We start from the raw sequence: 17,158 nt of genomic DNA, 5'->3' as shown, positions 1-17,158 counted from the left end.
GTGCAACAAGATTTTCGTGGACGCGGTTGGTGAGTCGGCAAAATGCCGGGTCATCAATTACACTGTGCAACAAGCCAGATTTTGCTTGGCATGCCTTTTGGTCAACACCAACCATCAATTTGTGGTTTACCGCAGCCGACATCGGCAACGCAATGCTTGACCGATTAACTACCTACTGCGAAGCCAACCAGGCCTGGATTGACTTTGTCATCAGGCCTAATTACTAATGAAGCTGGTAGGTCACTTGTCTGGTTTTCGACTCTTCGTGGGTGGTAAGCTCGGAGGTGTTGATCCAGAAAGTGCATTTCACCATACTATCAACTGGTTTTAGGAGGGAAAGTATGACGTGAACTCAGAAGACGCAACTGGGCTCTGAAATGGTGAATTTACCCGCTTCTATTACACCCTTCCATGTCGTTTTGTAAACCCCAGATCTTCTACCGAGAATCAGTGCACTCTCTATCATATGCAATGCAAGCCACGACACATGCCGCGTAAGACCATTAGCCTCTCCCAACCCCCCTTATGATGTAGGTCCCCAGCCAACGTGGCCAGTCCAGAACCGGCTCAGTCATGCCACGAGATCAGGAGCATGATGCCGGCTCCGACGGCGATGGCGGCGAACTGCACCAGCGTCTGCCGTAGCTCCTGGGCCTTGTTCGGCCCCGTCTGGAGCAGCTCCGGGATGACCGAGACCGTGCCGACGTAGAGGAAGGTGCCCGCCGTGAAGGGGAGCAGCATGTCGCCCCAGCTGAGGCTGGTGCCCCAGAGTCCCCCGCCCATCGGCACGCCCGTCCCGCCGCCCGCCCCGCCCAGCTCCTGGACCGCGATCCCGATGAGCGTGCCGAGGAGGGCGCCCAGAGCCGTGACGAACTGCGCGCCCATCGCCGCCCGCTTGGAGAAGCCGGACTGGATCAGCAGTGCGAAGTCGCCGACCTCGTGCGGGATCTCGTGGAAGAAGACCGCCACCGTCGTCGTCGCCCCGATGGTCGGCGATGCGTAGAACGATGCCGACATGGCAAGCCCGTCAGTGATGTTGTGCGTGAAATCGGCACTGTAGATTGCGCCGCGCGGTGGCCATGATTAGACCTGGAGATATCACACACACGCTGGACGTGTACTAGACCTGCCCTGAAGGAAGGGCAATCTCCAACTTACATGAGGTTCAAGTAGCCTCCCAGCTTCACACTGGGGCTGATCTCCTTCACCGTGTTCTCCTGGCGGCCCTCTGCCTTGCCGTTGGCATTCTTGGCGCCGCTCTTGCCACGGCTCTTGACCCCCTTCGAGTCTGGAGCCTCAATGGCAGTAGACGAGGCGCCGGCATCAGATTTCGGGTGCTCGTGTGCGTGACCGTGCGAGTGGTCGTGGCCCGCGCCCCCCGTCGCGATGCGCAGGCCCTTATCCATGGCGACAAAGGTCATGAAACCGACCAGGATGGCGACGCCGAGTAGCAGGTTGCGGTTCGGCTCGACAAGCATGAACCGGGCGTTCTCCGAGCCGTGGTCCCCGAGGAAGATCTCGGGCAGCAGGTGGAACAGGGTGTCGCCCATCAGGCCGCCCACCGCGAACGCCACCATGACCGAGAGGGAGGCCGGGTCTATGTTTGGCGGGCAGAGCGCGAGCAGGAAGTTGGGCGGGCCCGAGATGTAGAGGGTCGCGAGGAGGGCGTTGACCGCAGGGCTGCCGGGGAAGAGGACCGCGAAGATGCGCGAGAGCGAGGACGAGGTCGCGTGCCCGTGGGCGGCGGCCCTGTGGGCATTGAGCTCCCGAACCACTGCGCATTGCTAGGATACAGAGTCAGATAGCTGGCCCAGGAGCTACAGCTCGGGATTTGCGCGTACCTGGAGCTGCTCGTCGAGCTCTTCCAAGCTCATGAGGTTTGCGGGTGTCCGTTTTTCGGAGACATGCTCTGCCAAGCAACAGGTCACAGCAATGGCACAGAGCGCCAGCAACAGGCGGTTGACTCGAGAAGAAGGCATTACGGGCAGTAATGTCAAATGGACCAAGTCAATCGGAATTGCTCAGCGCCTGTTTCAGCGGCAATTTGGTGGGAGTTGGCGAATTCAGGGAGCACACGACAGCTGTCGTGGGGCTGATCCTAGGAAGTTGACTTTGACATTATCGGAGCAGGAAGCAGCGAAAAGCGCAGGGCTGCGGCGCTGATCCGTGCCTTGCCGAGCCAATAATAGAGAGAGAGACAACTGGTCCATGGCCATGATTCACAACATTATTTAAACCATCGGAAATATTAGGTCTTTGGATTCTGTTGGCTATGACGAACCTGTTTGTTGTTATGCAGTTTTGTGAGTTTACGTCGAAGTCTCACCCGGTTCTCTACCTAAACAGCTAAATAGCCGGTTGAGTTCCAGTTAATGCACCAACTGGGCACCATTAGCACACTGCGTTAATGTTTCGGCTTGTCCCGAAAAGCATTTCGCACACTCCTCCTATTCTGCACCAGTTGGAAGACGAATGGCCCCTGAATGGCTGAGCCGACTGCCGAAGAATAGTACAGCCCTCATTATTACTTAGCAGTGCCTGTTCTGACCGTGTGCTCTAGGTTGCTTACAAGTGCGATACCTAACGGTTTCCAGCAGCTACTCCGGAATATGGCACAGCTTTCCAATGATGTCCACTCGCTTATGTTTGGTCTCCCCCGTGGAACAGTCTACAGTGATGCCCTAACAAGGTGAATATTACTTTGCGCCTTGGTCTTGGCTGAGCATATCATCCTCCAGCACTGCCGGCGTAATTCCCGTGATGTACTTCCAAGGCGAAAGTAGGCTTAACTTCCATAGTCACACAGGTGGACCAGAAAGCCAAGGAATCAAGGATCAGAACCAGGCAATACCTACATGCCATGTGAGGACGGCACCAAGGTCGAAAACGAAAAGCAGACCGAACAGTCAACTCCCCACTCTAGAAGCGCAAGCCTTGCCCCATAACGCCGCAAGCCGAGAAGGTTGTCCATCTGAAATACCTACCTGATTGGGCTTGCGGGTTCGTCCGCAGGTAAAGTCTATCTGGCGTGTCCCTGCAGTGCCGCCCTTGCAGGAGGTCTAGAAGAAGCAAAGTATCCACTGCCTCGTCGATTGGGATGGAAGGGTTATATGCATTGCATTGCAACTTTGAGGCTCAGATTCCACCAGGCTAAACGTAACCAAGTGCTGATATCTTAAACCTCTTCCTGCCCCTATGCCAGCGGAAGCTGAAATGAAGAATGCCATCTCTTGAGTAGCTTCAAGACGACATCTCATCGAGGGCGAGGGAATTTAATTCGGCCTCTAGACTGTTACAACAATAGAACGGGGGCTGCGCGTGGCCAACCAGAGCTGAGCATCCGAGTCAGTGTCTTGATCCCTTTAGGTTCCAGCGCGGTTCTTGACTCAGTACTGCGGCTCTGTAGGTACTCTGTACCCACGTTGAATTGGAATGAGTACAGCCGCCTGCTGGCATTCCTGGGTTTTGGGCCGTACCAGGAACTTCCGGCCGATCCGTTCAGGACTGATCAAACAGTTATGATTGGTTGGTAAAGCTTGCCAAGCATCTCCATCCCGGGTTTGGGTGAGTACATCACCAAAGGACTTTTGAAGTCGAGGTCCCCTGCCTCAGTGTAAGCGTACCTACGTATGTAGGTACGGATCCGTAAAGTAAGGACGAATAAGTAGGTCCTCAGCTATTCAACCAGATATTAGATATTACGTATATGCCCAGATTCCATTGTTTTATACCGGCACTAGCAGGTTTTTGTTCAATTCTATTCCCGTACCACCCTTCCATGGTGGAGCATCAAATGCCCTGTTTTTTTTTATCTTTGTCGTTCCAATCTGGGCCGTCTGCGTGGCAATAACTCGTATTTCCACACCACCAGATACCGATTGCGTATGTTTCTCCCAACCAGATCTTTAGCGTATAGCATGTCCTGTCTCAATCGCCACTAGCGCAGGTACTCCCTCCCACTTGTGCCCTGAATGCCAGCCAAATCCTTTCTTCGTGCTTGACTCTGTTTGGCTGGCTGTTGTTGTTGCTGCATGTGGGACGGCTGTGAGAGAGGTCAGTGACATGGTAACCCCACCTTGTTCTCGTATGACGCTGTAGGTCCCGTCGTTCACAGCATTGGAGTGTACATACTAAGTATGGAGGGTACCTACTTATATTTCATACTTCTTACCCAACTATCATAGTACGGTTCTGCCACTCTTCCACTCTTGAGACCTGTAGTTGCTCTCCAGTCTTTCACTGTTGTTATCTTGGACAACAAACCTTCGTTTAGACTGCCATCCTACTACTATCTGACCACCTTGCTTGGATCTCCCACTTGCTCGACCACGACCTGCCCATCATGCGTGGAACTACAGGTCTTTTGGCTCTTGCCGCCACTATCTCTTCGGCCACGGCCGCCTTCCAGGGCTTCAACTATGGTGCGACATTCACCACAGGCGCCGTCAAGGTCCAGTCTGACTTCGAGAACGAGTTCAACGCTGCCCAGGGCCTAGCTGGCACCAATGGTGCTTTCAACAGCGGCCGTCTCTACACCATGGTGGTAAGTTTCTGCTCGACTAGCTCTGGAAATAGTTCTGGACGCCTTTGCCTGAGATTCATGACTAACGATCGCCACGCTAACAGCAAGGGGGCACCTCCAACTCCCCAATCTCGGCCATCCCGGCTGCCATCAAAACCAAGACGAGCCTACTCCTTGGTCTTTGGGCTTCTGCAGGTGACGCCGTCTTTGATAACGAACTGCAGGCTCTCAAGTCTGCTATCGACCAGTATGGAAGTGACTTCACCAGCCTCGTGGCCGGCATTTCCGTTGGCAGTGAGGATCTCTACCGCGTCTCCCCCACCGGCATCCTGAACATGGAGAACCCCGGTGCTGAGCCCTCGACCCTCGCCGGATACATCAAGCAAGTCCGTGACGCCATCAGCGGCACTGGCCTCAAGGGCGCCCCGATTGGCCACGTCGACACGTGGACTGCCTGGGTCAACGGCTCTAACCAGGCCGTCATTGATGCGTGCGACTGGATCGGCTTCGATGCTTACCCCTACTTCCAGGACACCCAGGCCAACTCCATCGAGAACAGCAAGGCGCTCTTCGATGATGCTCTCAGCGCCACTAAGCAGGCTGTCGGAGGGAAGCCCATCTGGATTGCCGAGACCGGCTTCCCCGTGAGCGGCAAGACCGTGGGTGACGCTGTCCCGTCTCTGGAGAATGCCAAGACCTACTGGGACGAGGTCGGCTGCCCAATGTTTGGGGAGACCAACGTCTGGTGGTACACCCTGCAGGACGCCGCCCCGGACACACCGAACCCGAGCTTCGGCGTCATTGGCAACCAGCTGACCACGACCCCTCTCTATGACCTCTCCTGCAAGGACGTCGACAACTCGTAGGTTCCTCACTTCACCGCCTATCTTGGGAAAACTCTTGCTAACCCCAGGCAGCTCCTCCTCGTCCACCGCCTCTCCGTCTTCCACGGGTTCCTCCGGTGGTTCCGGCACCAAGTCGAGCGCCAATGTCGTACCGACCTCCTCTGCCCTTAATGGCGGCAGCCCCGGTGCCGGCAACGGCATCCCGAGCTCTCAGCTGTCCCTCGAGACCTCGACTCTGACCGGCAGTGCCTCCCAGCCAGCCGGAACCGGCTCCGGCTCTACCGCTGGTTCCGGTACCGGTGGCGGCGCGGGTAGCACCGGAGGCGGCTCCGGCGCCAACGGCACGGGGTCCGCGACCGGCACCGGCGCCCCCGTCCCGACCGCGAGCCCCAGCACCATCCCTAACGGTGCCTCGGTCCTCTCCGGCTCCATCGGCGCCGCCTTCGCCGTCATGATGGCTGCTGTTCTTACTCTGTAAATCTCCCCCCCCATTTCACCCATTATAAAGTATGGGACTGGCGTTACCCTGGGAAAGGAGAAGGCGCCAGGGGGCAACCATGGTTTCTGCACAAAGCGGGATTTTCGCATTCGGACCATAGTCGAGCGAGACGGCTCGCAATTTTTGCATCCTAAGCATTGTAATAGGCCACATTCACCATAGACAACTTGGTATATATTTTGGGGGCCCTCTCCCACCGGCGCTTCGGTTGGGACTGGGCTAGATAGGGGATACATAGGTTATGGCTTCAAGGGCAGACTTTGCATTTTCCTGGAATTAGCTGCCGGCACACACTCCTTGCATTGAAAAGAAATAATCGAGACGAAGGACTTCCTTCTTCCTCTATAGGACCAAGCGCACGGCAATAATGTTTCGCCCTGAAATCATGCGAGAGACTTATCCTACGTCCCGTTTCCAGGCAGATTCCTAGTTTCCCATAAACCCCCGAAGCCCGAGTGCTGGTTCTCACAATGGGTAGATAGATGCTATCTTCGCCCAGATCAATGATCCACTGCATCACCCATACTCTGCAACAGTTTTCGTAAAAGCAAATGCGCCATTTTGATTCCACTTATTTCGAGCGGTATTCGCCGGATGCATCTATACAGTACAGGGAAGATCGAGTTTCGTTGCCTCCCCACAAACCCACGGTATTGCTCCTGCGTTCACAGGAGTCTAAACCCTTTTTCTAAGCACACCCAAAGTCATCAACCTGATAGGGTAAAGACGCCTAGTCCTCCTCGGACGGCGCATCCTCTGCGACCTGGGGGTCGACGTAGGTCTCCTCCGCCTTGATCTCCGGGTGGGGCTCCACAGCACCAGCCTCTTCGGTGGCCGACTCCTCCCCCTCCTCCGCCTTGACCTCGTCCGCCTCGGCCTCCCCCGCCTTCGCGTCCTGCTCGCTCTTCTTCTTGAGGCTGATGTTGACCAGCGGGGTGGTGTCGTTGAAGATGCGCAGCAGCATGGCGCTGCGGTCCTCCTTGGGCAGCATGAGGTTGAGCGACTGGAAGCTCTTCCACAGCGGGAGGGCCATGCGCTCGTTGAAGTCCGGGTCGGTCCCGTCGGGCTCGACCCGGAGGACGCAGCAGCCCATGCCGACATCGCGGACCCTCTCGCCCACCTCGCCGAGGTTGCTCCACAGGCCGTCCGAGATCTTGGGGAACATCTCGACGAGGAGCTTGCGGAACGTCTCCTTCTCCCGGAGCACGACGACGCGCTCCGGCCCCACGTAGCCGTGCAGGATCGGCATGCCCTCCGACTGGATCCGCCACCGGCACACCTCGGCCGACGGCGAGTCCTGCTTGACGAACATCTTGACGCCAGCGTGGATGAACTTGACCCCGCGACCCTCGTTGAGGATGAGTACATCGCGGATCAGGGCGCTCGTGTAGTAGATGGATTTTGCTGGCGTTCCCAACATGTTCCGCACCAGGTAGCGATCCGTGGGGAACCTGGGTGAGATGTTGTAGAACTTTGTGACATCCTTGATCACATCATTATCAGAGGAGATATATTTGAAGGGCTCTTCATATGGGCCCTCCTGTTTTCGTTTCCTCTCGATCTGAGGCGCACCGGAATTTGGAGTCTGCGCATTTAAGGGGGTCGCTGCCGCCGAATCACTGACGCCGGTCATGGCCGCATCAACTTCAGAGGCGGGTTCAGTGACGGATTCGGAGATGGGTTCAGGGACAAGCTCCGGTTCAGTCTTCTGGTCATCCTTCTTTTCCTGGACCTCTGCCGCGCCAGCCGTCGGTGTTTCGCTGCTGCCGTCGACTTCGGAAACCTTCTGTCGTTTGGTGTCCTCGCTCGCCACAGCATCGTCTTCCCGCGGACGCTTGGCACCATTCGCAGTGTTGGGGACCTTCCTCGCATCCTCCGGCTTGGCTTTGAATTCGGCCTTCTTTTCCAAGACAGTGATGAAAAAGCCACCCGTGTCCTGCAGATGACCGTACACCCTCATGCAGCGATCAAGGGGAAGATCCGCGCAATCGCTACCCTCGGGCCTTGGGAACATCGTGTCCACAAGACGGCTAGGGGCCACTCCGTCCTCGGTGGTCTTCGCGAATTTTTCAACCTCCGCCCAGGTATTCCACATGCGGCCGGTTTTATCAACGACCTGCCACTTCTTGAGCCCGTCTCTCCTCTTCAAGAGAGGGAGCTGGTCGGCGCAATCGAGGATCTCGATGTATTCCGGCCCACGACATCTCTCGATGGCAGCAGCGACTACAGCTTCATTCTCAATGGGATTCATGCTGCAGGTGGAGTAAACCACTCGGCCTCCAACCTTTAGCATCTGCATGGCGCGAACCAAGATCCGGACCTGTGTAACATGGAGCCCAAGAGCATTGCCAGGGTTCCAATCTTTCCACAGGTTCACGTTCTTCCGCAGGGTTCCGTCTCCAGAACAGGGGACATCCGCAAGGATCCGGTCGAACTTGAGGTAGTTATTCTTGGACGGGTCCTCGAGGTTTGGTATCTTGATCGAAGGGAACATGGTGGCATCATGATTGGTGACGACCATGTTCGGGGAAGAAAGCCTCTTCAGCTGGTGGATAAGCATGTGGCTCCGCTTGTAGTCCGAATCATTCGCGATTAACAGGCCTGTGGCCCTGCCGTCGTCGCTCGGATCCGCCTCTAGCCTGGCGGCCTCGTCTTCTGCCTCCTCGGTCTTCACTCCATAGCCATTCTCAGAAAACGAGCTGATGACCTTGTGCATACGGGCCTCTTCGCCCCGATGGACCATCTCGAGGAGCTGAGCAGCCTTGCTTCCAGGGGCCGCACACAAATCCAAAACTACCATGCCAGGTCGAACATCGATCAACAGGGGTGGGATCATACTGACAACCTCCTGGCGACTGATGTTGCCCACGCTGGTTTCGGACACGAGGAACTTCTGGAAGGCGGCAAACGGGGGAAACTTCCGAATGACGTTTTTCGGGGTGGTCATCCACCATGCGAGGTTGTCGGGATACCATGGCACTGGCTTGGGCGGATCGACAGCCTGGCCATCCACGTTGGTGATTTTGGTGATCTCGGGGATATATCTAGACTGCAGAAGTCGCTTGACGGCGAGGGCGTGTCTATCGCGTGTTAGAAGCAAATCCAACGTTGACAATGGAGAGGGCCCATTACCCTTTAGAGCCGCAGAATCTGAAGCTGTTGGGAAGCTCCCGCTTGAGCGCATCCCAGAACTCTTTCTTCTCCTCATCAGGCAGGTTGAGCAAGGCATTGTAGTACCCCTCGAGCCTCTCGTTCGCCTTGGGAACATCGGGGTAGCTTTGGTAGGGGCGCGATCCTCCACCGCCGCGACGGGTATCTCGTCGGAAGCCTCCACGACCGCCACGGTTCTGCGCATGCAATGTCAACGCAATCCAGCGGAATTAGAGAGATCATAGAATGTGACAAACCTTGAACTTATTTCGTGCCATACTATCAATTGAGGCCCTCCGACTGCAAAAATGATTCAAAAAAAGGTCCTCCACATACACCTCAAATTTGGCAGCGCAGGTTGAAGGCCAGTAATTTTTTTTTGGACTGGCGCTTCGCAGGGAGAGTTTTATCGCAGCTTCTTCCCCTCCCCCACTTTTGAGTCAAGTTAGAGTTTAGAGGGACGGCCGCCGAGGATCACCCGAAGGGTGAAATGCAACCTGGAAGCTACTATGTACACTGCGAAAAACTAAGGCTCGGGATTGATGCATGAGTGATGTTACATAACGGCCTCGGAGACTATTTACGATATACAACACGGAAAGCTCACCCATCAAGCAAACCAACTGTCCAATGGACTATCCTATCCACACCATGCCCATTAATGGCACTGACAGGGATAGCCACGCAATTCTCCGTCCACCCATCCTCGATCCCACTCGGATGAGGCGTGTCCCCTCTGGTGATGCTGCCGAGGTATTCCCTTAGCTCCTCGTAGTTCTGCTGCGTGTCCGGCAAATCGCCCTTCGTGGCCACCACAAACCACGGCTTTGCTGCTATATGCAGGCCGGTTGGGTTGGGGGGAGGTAGCGGGCAATCCGCCATCGTCATCGACCCCATGCCCTGGGAGCCCGTGCCGTCTGTGCCAGCTCCGATGTCCCAGTCGATCCGGGAGTCCCTCTCCCGGTCATTTTCCTCCTCTTCTCGCATCCTGGCATAGAGCCCGACTTCGTTCCAAAGTGCATTCAGTGCCTTGACCGCATTCCCGGCGCTCAAATCGATGACGAAGGCGAGGACGCCGGCCCGCTCCACGTGGCGAAGGAAGGCAATTCCAAGCCCCCGGTCTAGATGGGCGCCTTCAATGAGACCAGGAATATCGGCGATTGTGAACCTAGTTCTCCGTTCCAACTCCGTCTCTGCTTCCGCGGCGGTAGCAAAGGGATCAGGGGACTCCGAAACAGATTTCCGACGATAGCTGGTGACGACCGGGCGTCCCTTGTTATTGTCGAGAACGACGGTGCCGATGTTAGGTAGTAGTGTTGTGAATGCCCAGTGACCGACCCGCGCCCGACTGTTGCTTAGAGCCCGGATCAGCGTGCTTTTGCCGGCGTTTGGCAAGCCCACTAAGCCAACATCGGCTAAGAGTTTGAGTTCAAGCTCAATCTCCATTGAGATGGCCGGTTCGCCCCTGGTCGCAAAGAGCGGCCTGGGGTAATCCCTAGAAACGAAATGTGGATTTCCCAGCCCGCCAATGCCTCCAGCAGCCAGGAGGATCGGCCGGATAGTCGGTCGGGAAAGATCCAGATGGATCGGCGAGGGAGGTTGCGCATACAGGCGGTCACGACGGGGCAGCCGTGGCACCACAATCCTCGCAGCCTCGGAAGATGACACGCCTGGATAAAGCAGCCACTTGTGCCGGTCGGGGTCTTCCGCCGGTTCGCCTTCAGCGGTCGCTTCGGGTGCGGGTTTGGGAGGGGCTGGCGACCGAGTTCTGCGCCGCCGCCTATCCGCCAAGAACGCTTGCGCTGCTTCGGGGTCCTGCCGGCTCAACTCCTTCACGACGGTGCCAACAGGTACAGTGATGATCACATCCTCCCCCCTTTGGCCGCCTTGGGAGCTCCCCTGCCCGTGTTTCCCCCTCTCGGCACGGATGAAGCGCCTTCGGGCTAGCTTATGGAGCGAGGTTTCGCCATGTACCGCCTGGATGTAGACGTTCCCCCCGTGACCGCCGTCTCCGCCGTTCGCAGGTCCCTCATCCACGTAGGCCTCGCGCAAGAAGGAAATGCAACCGTCACCACCGCCTCCTGCATATATGGTCACTTTCGCCTTGTCGGCGAAATTGGGAGTGAAGAAATCATCTGGCGCCGGGTTGAGTCGGGATCGGGGCTCGGCGGATTCGCTTTCGGTGCTGCTAGATCGACTCCAAAATGCTAGCAAGGGAAGTCGCCGAACATTGGTACTCTGCCTGACAAAGAGAGACGGGTAGAGAAACGGCAAGAACTGAATCGGATTAGGTGAATATCGAGGAGGCATGTTTAAGTTATTGAGACCTTCATATGTACAATACCATGGAAGGTAGGTAAAGCTACCTAGGTGGTCAGGTTAGGTTCCTTCTTCAAAAACCGACAAGTTTAAATTGGGGCTGCGCTCGTAGCTGATAAGATAAGGCGACCTACATACCCCTGGACCCTGGTCACATGCCTGCCACTGTTGGGGAATTCAGTTATCGACTCCATCAATGATCAAGGGATATCAGTATAGCTGCCATTCAAAGAAACTCAATTTGCTTTCCGCGCGTCGGCTGAGTATTTGTGATTCTATGGCTGAGGCATTGTAATGTCGCTGCTGCTGCAAGGCTCTTGTCACCTGCTTATTGGTTTGAAGCTGATATACATCTGCAAACAAAGTATGTTAGAAGGAAGTCAGATGAGGAGGCTATACATAATAATGAGAATGATGGCGAAAGATCTTGCTTTGTACGAATAACCCAGTTGTGTGGGAGTTGCATGATGCCAGTTGGCATCGCATCTGTAAGTGGAGACCGATGGACGGCTGTGAGCGAACAACAGCCACCCTTTTCTAAGAACCACCAATGCATGAGGTTTTGAGATTGATTAAGAGGTCTACATCGTAACTCTTCCGTCCCTTCTAGCTAAATCGCATCGCTGTGGCAACGCATATCTGCTCAAAGAACATCTCAGACATTGATCCACACCATGTTTGTACTCTGTAGACATGAGTCAAGCGTTGGTGGTTATAAGAGATATAAGAGCTATAAGAGACTCAACCTAACTCCTGCTGGAAGCCATCGTCTGTGTAACCGACTAGGTACAGGTACCCGTAGGCGGGACCGCTGCAGCTCAACGGCACAATTTTTGCCCGATACTTTCCCCCCTGGGGTTGCCGGCCGGGGTTGCTTGGGCAGTTAGGTCGTGCCGCTCACTCAAATCCTCCCCTCCACAAATTCTTTTGCTGCCCCGCGGGAACGTTTTCTTAGTTGGAGCTCGCCTCATCTCGTCGGAGCGGCATTCTGGCTCGAGATCTGAGTGGTGCAAGGCCCGGCGAAGGCAATTGAGGATAATTGGGCTCAGGCAAGACCAAATCATCGGCGAGCCGTCCATTGGGCCGCTGCAAGCTGCAAACCAACTCGAGGGGTGGCCCGCATTCGAGCCACGACACAAATTCCAGTCTAAACGTGGTTAAGCCGGGCTCGAATTGTGGGAGCAGCCAACCCTCACGAGGGCGAGTCCCATCCCCATTAGAATCTCGTCCTGCTGCACCTCTCCGCCAAAGAGATCCTGCTCCTGCCCACTGCTCGACCCTTACTCGACGGGCCCGACTGCTCGACTGCTCGACCGTCTGCTCTTGCGACATTCCCCTCTCCCACTCTCTTCTCGATACATGCCCTCCGCCCTTGCTCGTTCGCTGCCAGGCCTCGAGGCGTTCACGACTGCTGCATGAGACCAGCAACCTCGCATTACTGCCATTCCTCCATTCTCCCCCCTCTTACCTGCCAGCGCTGCGGTGCTCCAAGGAACACTTGATAAACCAGGTCAGTCAGTTTTTACCTCGTCCCTCCTCTTCTTACTCTCGTCTCCTCTTCCTCCTCAATCGATATTTCTTCCCACCCCTCCCCCACCACCTTCACCAAACACCACAACCCCCCCTTGGTTATTCTCATCCTCCCTCTGGGCAGGACCCTGGATGGGGTTTGGGGAAGAAATGGTCCATACCGATGCTGTGCACCTATCTGTATTATTATCTTCTATTTTGTCGTTTGACTGGCATTACATACCATACCGTTATTTCCCGCCGTCCTCACCTCCCGCACTAAACCATGTATACCAGCGACTACCCCTACAAGTCTCGAAAGTCGGTCATCAGGATGGACCCGGACTGTGCTATATGCCGTGCTCCGGCCACTCGAGCCTGTGATTGCGAGGCCAAGGGGCTGGAGACCGCCGTCCGCCAAGCAGAGGCTAGGATGATGCAGTCAATATACAACGACATACGGTGAGTGTCGTCCCAAGTCCTCTCCCGGAAGATGCCCTCGGCTAACCTCCCTTCCAGTACCTGGGTGCGGGCACACGCTCAAGATTACATACTCGAGTATTTCCGTTTGCTCACGGAGAGACGAAAGACAGCACATACTGCCCACCTAGAACGCATATCCGCCCACGCCTACCATTACTACCACGCACCCCCGCACCCCAACGAGATCGCCGCCGCTCAAGCACAGCTGAAGCGCGGCATCGACGAGGACTGGCAAGCCTCGGTACAGCGGTATCCTGAGGTGCTTGAGTACTTTTACAGCCTGGTCGAGCTGACCCTCCCCGACGACGACGAGCCCGCCGTCAAGGACCCGCCCCTGAGCGCCCTCAGCGGCTCGCGGAAGGCCGGGCGTCGGGGCAGCGGCGGCGCCGCCCCGACAATAGCAAGCGGACCGAGTCTCCACGACAGAGACACGCTGCCGCGCGGCAGGACCCCGCCCCCGCTGGAACACCTACGGGAGAGGAGGACGCCGGGCCCGCGGGACCGGAGGAGCCACGGACACGGATACAGACCGCCGCCGACGCCGGCGCCGACGTCGTATTACATCCCCCCGGGTTACTAAAAAAAATACCTATCTTGACTCGGGCCACCCAAACCCAAACCGAACTCTTTTGTTCTCCTTTTTTTTTTTGGCTGGCCTCGAGGCTCGCTCCACTCATTTTTGACGTCTCCTTTGTCAACCGACCGCGAGTTAATGACGATGCCTAACGAGATCATGACTGAGAGCATGAGAACCAATTTTTTTTTTTTTTTTTTTTTTGCTTTTCTCTTCTCTTTACTCTCCATGACTAACACGCATTGCATAGCGCAGGCTGTGGCATTTCCTCTTAGAAAGGGCTTATTTTTCAGCGTATTACGACCCCCGCTCCCCCCTATTTTATGGTTACCCAGGGACAGAGGGCCAGAATTTTTTTTTTACGATTTATGTGCTAGCTTCTGGGCTAAGCGGAGTTTGGAAAATACTGGAGGTTGTTGGGCATGGGGCTTCATCTTTTTTATTTATTTCTATTTCTTTTAACGGATCGTGGACCATTGGGAAGGCAGTTGGATCTTTGGATATTTTGGAACCCCCGTCCCCTGGCAAGGCCACTAAACAGACCGAAATAATGGCGGAGATGAAGAGAGAAAGAGGGAGAGATATTGAGAGGAGAGATAGTATCGACCAGGCTCTATGGGGCACAGTATGTATATGCCATAGGAATGATACCAAAGACAGATACCCACATGACATGGAAGCTCCTCCTGAAGCCAACCGTAAGACTGCTCCGTGATAGCCCATGCTCGTCGCTATCTTTTCGTGCCACGGTGCCTGTCCCTTGATCCGCAATCGCGTGATGGTTGCGGGTGATGATAGAGCAGCAGCCTCGACACTGGTGAGGACACCATCACCACCAACCAACCAACCCACCACCAGCTGCAGGCCGGCCGCCACATGCCCAACGCGTGAGTGCCCGATTCCTGGTCTCCGGTTGCCGAGGAAGGATAGCAATCGTACAACAGGTTTTTTGCAAGAGGGAATGATGGACCACCACACCATACCGCGTAATTAGGCCAAGATATATATATATATGCATTGCATGCAATGCATGGGCGAAAGGAGGGTTGGAGGGGGAGCTCAGCAAAGATAGGTCAAGAGTGGTATGTGTGTATGTAAGAGTGCCGGCGCGCCATGAAGGGTTACTGGTGCTGTTTCTTTTTATTCAAGTGTACCAACCAAAAAAATAAAGAGTTAGGTAGTTACAACATGATGGGTGATGGGGGAGCTTAAAGACAGCCAGGTAAAGATGTCCTTGAGACCAGAGAAGAAAATACGGAAAAGGGGCCCGCCTGCGAGTATAAAAAGTGATCCCCGTGGGAGTAATCTTGAAAGACCCAGCGTTGGTTACATATGCTAGTACTCTTGACGAGAGAGATGGGTAGTTTTATTTTGCCAAAAATGTCCACGACGTAACTCTGTCCGTAGGTAGGTAGATATGGTAAGAATTTTCCCAGCTTTACGCCTTCACCTCTTCCTTATCTGCGATCGAGGTTTCCTTTAGGTCAGCCGTCACTTCAGCCACAGGCTTGTCCTCGCTCTTCTTGCCGTTGGCACCGTTGGTAGTGGTGGTGGCGGTGCCGGACGATTCAGCCGCCTCTGCGGCTTCCAGACGTTCAATCTCCTTCTTGGCCTTCTCTATGTTCTACAGCGAGGGTTAGATTTGCATCCTTGGCAACGAAACCTGACGAGGTCGGGGGGGGGGGACGTGACTTACCCGATTGGTCTGCTCAGTTTGGTCAGCCTTCCAGTGGTCCAGCTTGGCCTTGACCTTCTCAATAACGGTGGGGACATCGGCAGAGCCCATAGGCGGGTCGACACCGACGAATGCGCAATCCTCAATGACGGAGGGGGGGCAGTTGAAGAACTTTGCGGACGACTCTGCGGGGCCCGTCTTCTTGCTCTTCTTGCCCTTCTTCACGGCGGGTAGGTACTCGTCTTCGCGATCCTCCTTCCGAAGGAGCTTGGTGCCCTTGATGTTTGCGTCGTCAACCTTTCGTTGCGCCTGGGCGCTCAGGCCCTTGCTGGCGAGCAGAGGAGACTTCTCGTCGGCTGCCTGGTGTGAAGGGTCGAAGAAATGCAGCAGGCTATTAGCCCGGCGGATTTCCTCCAGGTACGCAGGGTCGCTGGCCTCGGTAAGCAGCTTCTGGGCACGCTCCATCTTCCGCTCCTTGGCAATGCGGTCCCGCTCGGACTGGTGCCGTTCCCGAGCACGCTGGCGGGCCTCGCGCTCGTGCTGCTCAAATGCCTTCTTCTGAGTGTAGTATTCGTCCTTCAGTTTGCGAATGGCCTGGAATTTCTGCTGTTGCTCAGCCTGGAGCTTGGATCGCTCGTCGCGCAGGCCCGACAAGTTTTTGTATACTTCGTCTTGCTCGGCCTTGATGGCGTCGAGTTCGGCCTGGATCTTGGAGTACTGTTCGCTCAGGGCCTTGGCCTCGGGGTCGTCCATGCTGTCCTTGATTTCCTTGATCTTGGCGCGCAGGTCGTCGATCTGCTTCTGCGAATCATCGAACTGGGAGAAGTTCTTGCGCACCTTGCGGAGGTTCGAAATCTCTGCGAGGGCCTTCTTCTCGTCGACAAGCTTCATCATGCCGCTATTGACCTGGCTATCGAGCCTCTGAATCTCGCGGTCGACATCCTCGGCGCTCTTGAAGGACACCTTGCCCCGGGCGGTCTTCTGCTCAGCAATGCGACTGCGGACCTGCTCATCGAGGCGCTTGATCTGTTCCAGCTTGCCACTGCGGGCATTCTTGCCGCCAGCCTGCTTCTGGCGGATCTCGTTGGCCTGGGTGATCAGTTCCTGCCGGCGCTTCTGGGTTGGGTTCTGGGTATCCTTGTTCCTGTTGTTTGGCTGGGCAAGTTCAACCTTGGCCTTGATGGCATTCTGAGAGGAACAATCATGTGAGCTTATGTATCAAGCAGCTTTGCAGGGAGGCTTTGTGGGTATTCAAGATGCACCTAAGCGGAGCTGCAAATGAGGTGAGACATGTTCCTCTACTCACATATCTAGACATGGCATCATTGTACTCTTTCTCAGCCTTGGCGACCTGCTCATTGAAGAGTTCGACATTGGGCTTAACAAGCTTGGCTGCCGGGGCAGCAGCATCGTTGGATTCAGCCATGATAGATAGAGAGGGAACCGGAGGCAAGGTAATCGAGGACGGGGACCCTCTTAGACGGGAGGATTAGACTTGTAACAGTCTCTCCGTCTCTCCTGCAAGAGACGAAAAGTATGAGCTAAAGAAGCGAGTTTCAATTGCGAAGAATCTGACTAGAAC

At 55.5% G+C, this 17,158-nt stretch overlaps 6 protein-coding genes across 6 annotated transcripts; 2 read left to right on the top strand and 4 right to left on the bottom strand.

The window, feature by feature from the left end:
- Positions 1-147: 147 nt before the first annotated feature.
- QBC33DRAFT_565476 (zinc transporter) lies at positions 148-2,408 on the bottom strand. The gene is made up of 3 exons (XM_060430418.1): positions 1,842-2,408; positions 1,159-1,784; positions 148-1,054 (listed from the first exon to the last, which is right to left on the bottom strand). The coding sequence occupies exons 1-3, from the start codon at positions 1,977-1,979 to the stop codon at positions 568-570; spliced, it is 1,251 nt and encodes a 416-aa protein (XP_060287515.1). The 5' UTR covers positions 1,980-2,408; the 3' UTR covers positions 148-567.
- Positions 2,409-4,203: 1,795 nt separating this feature from the next.
- On the top strand, positions 4,204-5,979 carry QBC33DRAFT_148205 (glycoside hydrolase superfamily). Its single transcript, XM_060422148.1, has 3 exons — positions 4,204-4,543; positions 4,627-5,384; positions 5,440-5,979. Exons 1-3 carry the CDS (start codon positions 4,343-4,345, stop codon positions 5,843-5,845), a joined length of 1,365 nt encoding a protein of 454 aa, XP_060287514.1. The 5' UTR covers positions 4,204-4,342; the 3' UTR covers positions 5,846-5,979.
- Positions 5,980-6,596: 617 nt separating this feature from the next.
- Positions 6,597-11,326, bottom strand: QBC33DRAFT_510832 (uncharacterized protein; the record flags this gene model as incomplete). Its single annotated transcript, XM_060425791.1, has 5 exons — positions 6,597-8,946; positions 8,999-9,213; positions 9,274-9,316; positions 9,353-9,354; positions 9,689-11,326. 5 exons carry the CDS (start codon positions 11,324-11,326, stop codon positions 6,597-6,599), a joined length of 4,248 nt encoding a protein of 1,415 aa, XP_060287513.1.
- Positions 11,327-13,130: 1,804 nt separating this feature from the next.
- On the top strand, positions 13,131-14,135 carry QBC33DRAFT_591394 (uncharacterized protein; the record flags this gene model as incomplete). Its single annotated transcript, XM_060431645.1, has 2 exons — positions 13,131-13,306; positions 13,364-14,135. 2 exons carry the CDS (start codon positions 13,131-13,133, stop codon positions 13,905-13,907), a joined length of 720 nt encoding a protein of 239 aa, XP_060287512.1. The 3' UTR covers positions 13,908-14,135.
- On the bottom strand, positions 14,088-15,210 carry QBC33DRAFT_147357 (uncharacterized protein). Its single transcript, XM_060422146.1, has one exon. It carries the CDS (start codon positions 14,880-14,882, stop codon positions 14,268-14,270), a length of 615 nt encoding a protein of 204 aa, XP_060287511.1. The 5' UTR covers positions 14,883-15,210; the 3' UTR covers positions 14,088-14,267.
- Positions 15,211-15,339: 129 nt separating this feature from the next.
- QBC33DRAFT_554470 (uncharacterized protein) lies at positions 15,340-17,002 on the bottom strand (the record flags this gene model as incomplete). Its single annotated transcript, XM_060429517.1, has 3 exons — positions 15,340-15,525; positions 15,598-16,764; positions 16,883-17,002. The coding sequence occupies 3 exons, from the start codon at positions 17,000-17,002 to the stop codon at positions 15,340-15,342; spliced, it is 1,473 nt and encodes a 490-aa protein (XP_060287510.1).
- Between the last annotated feature and the right edge of the window lie 156 nt (positions 17,003-17,158).

The sequence above is a fragment of the Phialemonium atrogriseum genome, assembly GCF_030411735.1.
Source record: "Phialemonium atrogriseum strain 8032-3 unplaced genomic scaffold QBC33scaffold_2, whole genome shotgun sequence".
NCBI lineage: Eukaryota > Fungi > Ascomycota > Sordariomycetes > Cephalothecales > Cephalothecaceae > Phialemonium > Phialemonium atrogriseum.
This window is presented reverse-complemented; position numbering and strand designations above follow the sequence as displayed.

What these genes read in the sequence shown, in the direction of transcription:
- QBC33DRAFT_565476 (XM_060430418.1), bottom strand. Translation starts at nt 1,979, where the DNA reads ATGCCTTCTTCTCGAGTCAACCGCCTGTTGCTGGCGCTCTGTGCCATT. An exon ending in AGCTCGACGAGCAGCTCCAG is followed by an intron (nt 1,785 to 1,841) that starts GTACGCGCAAAT and finishes TCTGTATCCTAG; the next exon opens with CAATGCGCAGTGGTTCGGGA. An exon ending in GGAGGCTACTTGAACCTCAT is followed by an intron (nt 1,055 to 1,158) that starts GTAAGTTGGAGA and finishes CGCAATCTACAG; the next exon opens with TGCCGATTTCACGCACAACA.
- QBC33DRAFT_148205 (XM_060422148.1), top strand. Translation starts at nt 4,343, where the DNA reads ATGCGTGGAACTACAGGTCTTTTGGCTCTTGCCGCCACTATCTCTTCG. An exon ending in GCCGTCTCTACACCATGGTG is followed by an intron (nt 4,544 to 4,626) that starts GTAAGTTTCTGC and finishes CCACGCTAACAG; the next exon opens with CAAGGGGGCACCTCCAACTC. An exon ending in TGCAAGGACGTCGACAACTC is followed by an intron (nt 5,385 to 5,439) that starts GTAGGTTCCTCA and finishes AACCCCAGGCAG; the next exon opens with CTCCTCCTCGTCCACCGCCT.
- QBC33DRAFT_147357 (XM_060422146.1), bottom strand. Translation starts at nt 14,882, where the DNA reads ATGGTGTGGTGGTCCATCATTCCCTCTTGCAAAAAACCTGTTGTACGA.